Source organism: Eimeria maxima, genomic scaffold (genome assembly GCF_000499605.1).
Source record: "Eimeria maxima Weybridge genomic scaffold, Emw_scaff1440, whole genome shotgun sequence".
Lineage (NCBI taxonomy): Eukaryota > Apicomplexa > Conoidasida > Eucoccidiorida > Eimeriidae > Eimeria > Eimeria maxima.
The window spans coordinates 519-8,643 of NW_013563509.1; the positions used below are offsets into that span (position 1 = coordinate 519).

General features: G+C 42.2%; 2 protein-coding genes across 2 annotated transcripts; both read right to left on the reverse strand.

The window, feature by feature from the left end:
* Positions 1–1,157: 1,157 nt before the first annotated feature.
* Positions 1,158–2,597, reverse strand: EMWEY_00052670 (oxidoreductase, putative; the record flags this gene model as incomplete). Its single annotated transcript, XM_013477537.1, has 1 exon — positions 1,158–2,597. The coding sequence occupies one exon, from the start codon at positions 2,595–2,597 to the stop codon at positions 1,158–1,160; it is 1,440 nt and encodes a 479-aa protein (XP_013332991.1).
* A 1,899-nt stretch (positions 2,598–4,496) lies between these two features.
* On the reverse strand, positions 4,497–6,443 carry EMWEY_00052680 (hypothetical protein; the record flags this gene model as incomplete). The annotated part of the gene is made up of 1 exon (XM_013477538.1): positions 4,497–6,443. The coding sequence occupies one exon, from the start codon at positions 6,441–6,443 to the stop codon at positions 4,497–4,499; it is 1,947 nt and encodes a 648-aa protein (XP_013332992.1).
* Between the last annotated feature and the right edge of the window lie 1,682 nt (positions 6,444–8,125).

Below are 8,125 nucleotides of genomic sequence, written 5' to 3' on the forward strand. Positions count from 1 at the left end.
ATTCTTTTTTATTCTTTTTTATTCTTTTTTATTCTTTTTTATTCTTTTTTATTCTTTTTTTTAATGTGCTAAGGGTTTATATTATTTGCAGGGAAAGAATAACATTTTTTTTTTTTTTTTTTTTTTTTTTTTTTCTTTTTTTTTTTTTTTTTTTTTTTTTTTTTTTTTTTTTTTTATTTTCTTTTTCTTCTTTTTCTTCTTGTGTATATATTATTATTCTTTTTTCTTTTCTTTTTCTTCTTTTTTTTTTTTCTTTTTTTCTTTAGGTTTTGCCTATAAGAGGGACGCAACAGAGCCATTATATGAACAAGCAGAGTATACATGCAAAGTTAATTATTATGGTACAAGAGACGTAAGTATTTATTATCTGCTGCTGCTGTTGCTGCTGCTGCTGCTGCTGTTGCTGCTGCTGCTGCTGCTGCTGGTGCTGCTACTGTTGCTGCTGCTGTTGCTTACATGCAGAAATATGCTTTTTCTTCCCTTTTTCCCTAAGAAAAAAAATAAGAACAATAAGGACAGCAACACTCCTATGCAGCAACATATTAAGACAGCCAGCAACAACATAACTAAACATACACAGGACATCTGCATGCATGCATGCATGCAGATGTCCTGTATATGTTTAGTTATGTTGCATGCATGCATGCATGCATGCATGCATGCATGCATGCATGCTGTTTCCTTAATAAGTTCTTTCCCTGTGCCTCTTCTGTGTGTGTGTGTGTGTGTGTGTTATAAATTAATTTAATTAATTAATTAATTTAATTAATTAATTAATTTAATTAATTAATTAATTAATTAAATAAAATGTATGCAGTTAACAAAAGAAATGTTATGTTTATTTAGACAAGATTCACGAATAGTAAATGTTGCATCTGCAGCAGGAGAAAGAGCATTAAAAGAAATGAATCAAGAAAGGCGTCATCGTCTTATGAGTAAAAGTGCTACAGAAGAGGTAATTTATTTATTTATTTATTTATTTATTTATTTATTTATCTATCTATCTATCTATCTATCTATTTATGAGCATTAAAAGAAATCAATCAAGAAAGACGTCATCGTCTTATGAGTAAAAATACGGCACAAGACGTATTTATTTATTTATTTATTTATTTATTTATTTATTTATTTGTTTATTTATTTATTTATTTATTTATTTATATTCCTGCTAATGTTTTGCATATAGCAAGAGTTTGCTGCTGCAGCAATTCATTTGCTGCTCTTGTGTCTGCTATTCCTTTCTCTCCTTCTGCATAGTAGCTTCCTCCCTCTATTTTATTATTATTATTATTATTTGCTGCTGCTGCTGCTGTTGCTGCTGCTGTTGCTGCTGGTGCTGCTGCTAGCAGCAGCACCGTTGCTGCTCCGTGCTGCTGCTGCTTTAATAGTGTTTTTCTTATCAGCAGCAGCAGCAAGCCCCACCCCACACTTTTCTTCAGGTGTCTAGGCAGCTTAGTATCTACAACACCAGGGTGTACACTCATGACCAATGGACCATCACTACCCCCCTTGCTGCTGCTGCTGCTGCTACTGCTGCTGCTGCTGCTGTTGAGCTCGCGCTGCAGTGCAGCAGCAAGCCATGTCTCTGCTAGTTTGCTGCATGCATAGCCAATCTTACCATCAAATGTTTCCTTAGTCCATGGCATAACATCATTAGCTGCTGCTGCTGCTGCTGCTGCAGTATAAGGATCTGTACATTGTGCTGCTGCTTCCTCAATAGCAGCAGCAGCAGCAGCATATGATTTGCTGCAGCAAATAGATTTAATTGGATGGTAATCTGCTGCAGCATTATGCTGAGCAAGAGAAGACACAAAGATAATTCTGCCATTAACTGCCTGTACACCCCAATGCAGCAAACGTGTAAGTATATAAGGACCTAATACATGAGTAGTAAACATTTTCTCTACTCCTTCTTCTTCTTCTGCTGCTGCTGCTGCTGCTGCTGATGCTGCTGATTGGCGTCTTGCTGCTGCTATTGCTGCTCCTGCTCGTCCTGCTGCTGTATCTTCTCCTAGGTATACTGCAGCAGCAGCAGATGCTGCTGCTGCTGTTAGGGGGACTGTCTCCATCTCCCCAGTCAATAAGACACCAGCATTATGTATTAATACATCTAGACCCCATTTCCTGCTGCTGCTGCTGCTGCTGCTGCTGCTGCTGCTGCTGCTGCTGCTGCTGCAGAAGTCTATAACTTCCTCTGCTGCAGCACGAAGGGAAGCAGCAGAGCATAGATCTGTCTTAATAAAACGAGCAATACATCCATCCTTGCATGCACTGCCGCATACCCCTAGATCCCCTCTCTCCTGCTGCTGCTGCTGCTGCTGCTGCTGCTGCTGCTGCTGCTGTATATGTATACGTCTAGCTAATTGTCTCCCCTCCTCCTCGTTACGGCATAAGAGGGCCACCCTTGCCCCCCATGCAGCTAACTGCAGCACAACTTCTTCCCCTATGCCGGACGTACACCCCGTTACTGCGCATATTTTCCCCTTCATATGCTGCTGCTGCTGCTGCTGCTGCTGCTGCTGCTGCTGGAGGGGCTGCAGCAGCAGCAAGAAATCTAATAGACGGAAGAGGAAGGGGCGACGATCTATTGGATACATATAAGAAGGAAGACGGTACCCATCTGCTAGTCTCCTTAGTATCCATACCCATATAGTTGCTGCTGCTGCTGCTGCTGCTGCTGCTGCTGGATTACTGCAGCAAGATGCTGCTGCTGTATATACTATAGATGGATATAGATGCAGCAGCAGCACAGCAGCAAATAAAGAAAAAAAAAAATATATAGATGCTAGGGTAATAGAGTCATGAATAACAGCACGGAGGTGGGACCCACAGCGTAGGGTCTGCTGCTGCTGTATTACCATTCTCCTGTTGCTGCTGTTGCTGCTGTTGCTGTTGCTGTTGCTGTTGCTGTTGCTGTTGCTGTTGCTGTTGCTGTTGCTGTTGTTGCTGCTGTTGTTGCTGTTGCTGCGGACAAAGGTATCCTTACCCATTCTTTTCTTATTAAATCCTTATATTAATAACAAAGAAAAGTAAATATATACATACAAACACACTGCAGCAGCAGCAAAAGCAGCAGCAGCTGCAGCAGCAGCAGCAGCAGCAGCAACACCAGCAGCACCTGCTGCAGTAGCAGCAACAGCAAACTAGAGCCTCGGCGGGGGTCCGCTGCCGATACCCCCCATGGAGAAAAAGAAGAAGAAAAAGAAGAAAAAAGAAGAAAAATAATTATTTATTTTATTTATATTTATATTATAATTATAATATAAATAAAAAAAATAAAAAAAAGACATAAAAAAGCAACAAAATTAATTTTTTTTGCTGCTGTTGCTGCTGTTCATCTGTTCCTGCTGCTGCTGCTGTTCCTGCTGCTGCTGCTGCAGTCCTTATACTATATCTATATACTTATAAAGAAATTTTCTTGTCTTTTTTATTTATTTATATTATTTTATTAATAAATATATAATTATTTATTTATTTATTTCTTTTTGCTGCAGCAAAAGCAGCAAAACTCTCCTAGCAGCAGCACACTCGACACACACACACACGCACACAGCAGCAGCAGCAGCAGCAGCAGCAGCAGCAGCAGCAGCAGCAGCAGCAGCAGCAGCAAGGCTCCTTGTGTGTGTTTCTTTGTTTACTTTCTTTATTATTTATTTATATTTATTATTATTTTTATTTATTTATTTATTTTTATTAATTTATTATTATTTATATTATTTATATTTTATATAACTATTTATTACTATGACTATTATTTATTTATTTATTTATTTATTTTATTTATTTAATTTATTTATTTATTTATTTAATTTATTTATTTATTTTATTTATTTATTTATTTATTTATTTATTTATAAGAAGTTGTCACTAAAAAACCGCCAAGGCAAATTATATGCAGCAGGTTGCTGCAGCCAAACCCTAAACCCTAAACCCTAAACCCTCAGGGTTTAGGGTTTAGGGTTTAGGGTTTATTGGCGGAGTTAGACTGCGATAAAAGTTAAAGTACGCTAGCCAAAGCGCTATATAAAGACACGCATGCAGCTATTCACCTGCTGCTGCTGTTGCTGCTGCTGCTGCAGCGATTGCTGCAGCAGCAGCAACAGCAACTGCATTAGGGTTTGCTGCTGTCATTGTATATGTGGTGTTACCCCATTGAGAACATTTATAGCTGCTGCATGCAGCAGCTGCATGCAGTAGCAGCAGCTGCTGCATGCATTCAGGAGCTGCTGCTGCAGCTGCTGGTGCATCAGCTGTTGCTGCGATTGCATGCCTGTTGCTGCTGCAACTGCCGCATGCAACTGCTGCAGCTGCGTGTATCACATTTTGCTGCTGCTGTTGCATGCGACAGCTTGTATTTCTGCTGCTGCTGCTGCTGCATGCAAGTGAATCATATCTGCTGCTGCTTTTCCATGCATGCATCATTAGCTTCTGCTGCCGCTGCTGCAGCAGCAGCAGCTGCTGCTGCTGCATGCATGCATGCATGCATGCAATATAAATTATCTGTGCTGCTGCTGCTGCTGCTGCTGCTGTTCCTGCAGCATTTGTTCCTCAACATTATTGATTTCCTTTAGTACAGCAGCAAAGGATTGACAAAGAGAAGACAAGGGATTAATAGAGGAACTAGCAGCAGCAGCAGCAGCAGTAGCAGCAGCAGCAGCAAACTCTGCAGCAGCAAATACACCACATAGATGATCCTGTAACTCTGTATATAACCATGCCTCCTCTGCAGGAGATGCAGCAGGTTGCTGCAGCAGCAACTGTTGCTGTTGCTGTGCTGCTGCTGCTGCTGCTGATGCTGCTCCTGCCGGCATTGATTGCATCTGCTGCAGCAGCAACTGCTGCTGCTGCAGTATGTGGCTGTAGGGATAACTGGTGCAGTCTTGCTGCTGCCCGTGCTGCTGCTGCTGCAGCTGCTGCTGCTGATAAAACTGCTGGCATTGCAAGGCATGGGCCGTTACTTGCTGCTTCTGCTGCTGCTGCTGCTGCTGCTGCTCCGTTAGAGGCAGCTGATGATATTGTTGTAGTGCTGCATGCTGCTGCTGCTGCAGCAGCAGCTGCTGCTGCTGCAGCACAATCTGCTGCTCGAGCTGCAGATGCATCGGCTGCTGTTGGTGCTGCTGCTGCTGCTGCTGCCATAGCAGCTGCGCCTGCTCAGGGGTCAATGCATGCTGCTGCTGCAGAAGTAGCTGCTGCTGCATCTGCAGTTGCTGCTGTAGTTCTAGCTGCTGCTGCTGCTGCTGCTGCTGCTGCAGAGAGAAGCCAAGCGGCTGCAGCTCTGCCTCAGGAGGAGGGGTTTGCTGTGCTGGCAGCAGTTGTTGCTGCTGAGGTTGCTGCTGCTGCTGCTGTTGCTGCTGCTGCTGTTGTTGCTGCTGCTCCAAGGGAGGGAACCGACGTATTAGCTCGTGGTATTGCTGCAGCTGCTGCTGATAATATTCATGCGGGTTATGATGTTGCTGTTGCTGCTGCTGCTGCGGCTGCGGCTGCTGCTGCTGCTGCTGCGGCGTCGGTTGCTCTTGCTGCTGCACGGTTTGTTGCTGCTGCTGTTGCGGCTGCTGCTGCTGGTGCAACTGGAGGAGCTCCACCGGCGTAGGCGTAAGCTGCTGCTGCTGTGGCAGAAGATGCTGCTGCTGCTGCTGCTGCTGCAGTTCAGGTGTCTGGGGAGATTCTTTGCTGTCCCCTTCGTCTGCAACAGCAGAAAGAGGAGTGCTCTGCCAGCCGACCTGCTGCTGCTGCTGCTGCGGTTGCTGCTGCTGCTGCGGTTGCTGCTGCTGCTGCTGAAGCTGTTGTTGCTGCTGTTGTTGCTGTTGCTGCTGCTGTTGTTGCGGCTGACCGTAGTATGAATCTTGCGGTTGCAGTGTTTGCTGCAGCAGCAGTTGGTTCTCCTGCTGCACCTGCTGCTGCTCTTGCTGCTGCTGCTGCTTCCTCTTCCTGCATGTCTTTGTTACCTTATGACTCCATAGTAGGGATTGCTGCTGCTGCATCTGTTCGTGCTGCAGCAGCAGCTGCTGCTCCTGTTGCAGCAGCTGTAGCTGCTGTTGATGTTCTTCTTCTTGCTGCTGCAATTGTAATTGATGCTGCTGCTGCTGCAGCAAAGGACCATCTTGCTGCTCCTGCTGCAGATCTATATGCGACAGCAGCAGCAGGGGCTGGTGCTGCTCGTACTGCTGCTGCTGGAAGGTTTGCTGCATGCGCGGGGATTGGGGCATAACTTGCCAATTAGTTTCCTGTTGCTGCTGCAGTTGCTGCTGATGGTGCTGCAGCAGCAGCAGGCGCTGCTGTGCCTCAGCAGCAGGTGCAGCAAATACATCACTGCAGCAGCTAGATCCATTGTCTGCTGCTGTTGCTAAGGAAGCAGCAGCAATTGATGCTACTGCTGCTGCCTCTATTGTTGCTGATGCCATGGCTACTGCAGCAGAAGCAGCCATCTCCCCAGGGATATCCATCACCTATTTTGCTGCTGTTGCTGCTGCTGCTGCTGATGCAGCTGCTGCAGTTAACGCTGCTGTACTTGCTGCTGCAGTTGGTGCTGCTGCTGCTGCTGCACCTGGCGTTGTTGCTGCTCGTCTGGTTGTTGTAGACGCTTGGGTTAATGGCGCCGTTTCTTCTGTTGCTGCTGCTGTTGTTGCTGCTGTTGCTGCTGTTACTGCTGCTGCTGTTGCTGCTGCTGCTGCTGCTGCTGCTGCTGCTGCTTGGTCAAGAAGGAGGAGATATTCCTTTAACAAGGAATTGCGATAAGAGCAAAGAGAGACACAAGAAGGCCGATGCTGCGAGGGTGACACTGCTGCTGCTGCTGCTGCTGCTGCTGCTGTTGCTGCTGCTGCAGCCAAAGAATACATACAGCTGTTGCTGTTGTTGCCTCTTCTGCTGCTGCTGCTGCTGCTGGGAGTTCAACTCTTGAGAGGAGCAGCGTCGATGCAGTGCACATACACCTAAGCAGAATTACGGCTATAAATAATAATATTTAATTAAATAAATTAAATTAAATGAATAAATAATTAAATAAATAAATAAAAAGAAGAAAAAAGAAGAAAAAAAGAAGAAAAAAAGAAGAAAAAAAGAAGAAATATACAGCGATATATATATAAGAAGAAGAAGTATGTATATAAATATAAGAAAAGTTCTTCTTTTGGTCGATAAAACCTTCTAATTAAATAAAAAAGAAGAAAAATAAATAAAATAAAATAAAATAAAAGAATAAAAAGAAGAAAAAAGAAGAAAAAAGAAGAAAAAAGAAGAAAAAAAGAAAAAAAAAGAATAATAAGAAATAATAAGTGACCTTTATATATACTTATATCTATATCTATATATAAGAGGTAAAAAGAAGAAAAAAAGTACTTTTTACGACAAATAATAGCTAATTAAGAATAAAAGAATTAATTTTATTCTTTTTTATTCTATTTAATTAACAAACAAAGCATAAAAAAGAACAAAAAGCTGTTTTTTCTTATTTAGTGTTTTTTGCGGTGGTGGTGGTCCAGCTACACCCAACAAAGAGGTGACCATCATTAGGGTATTTCTTTGTCATTTTCTTCCCTTTTTTCTCTTTTTTTCCCTTTTATTTATATTTTATTCAATTTATACTTATTTATTTTATTTATTTATAATAAAAAGGGAGAAAAATGACCTAAAATAACCCTTTTATGGACATACACACCATAACACACTCACCCTAACCACTGCCGCCACTGCTGCTGCTGCTGCTGCTGCTGCTGCCGACTGCAGCAGCAGCAGAAGCAGCAAAAAAAGGACATTTTTACCGTCATTTTGTTTATTTTAATTAAATAAATTAATTAAATTAATAAATTAATTAATTATTTATAATTAAAAGGAAGAAAATACATAAAAAATAAACAAAAAGGCAAAAGAATGACCATTTGCTGCCGCTAGCCAACAACACACACTCTGCTGCTGTCTTGCTGCTGCTGCTGCTGCTGCTGCTGCTGCTGCTGCTGCTGCTGCGCCGACTACTAAACAAAATAAAATAAAATGAATAAATAAATAAATAAATAAATAAACAAATAAATAAACAAATAAATAAATAAATAAATTGACTAATTAGGTAAAAAATGTATAAAAATATAAATAAAAAGATCTCTTATATTGTCTCTTGTCCCTTATATATATA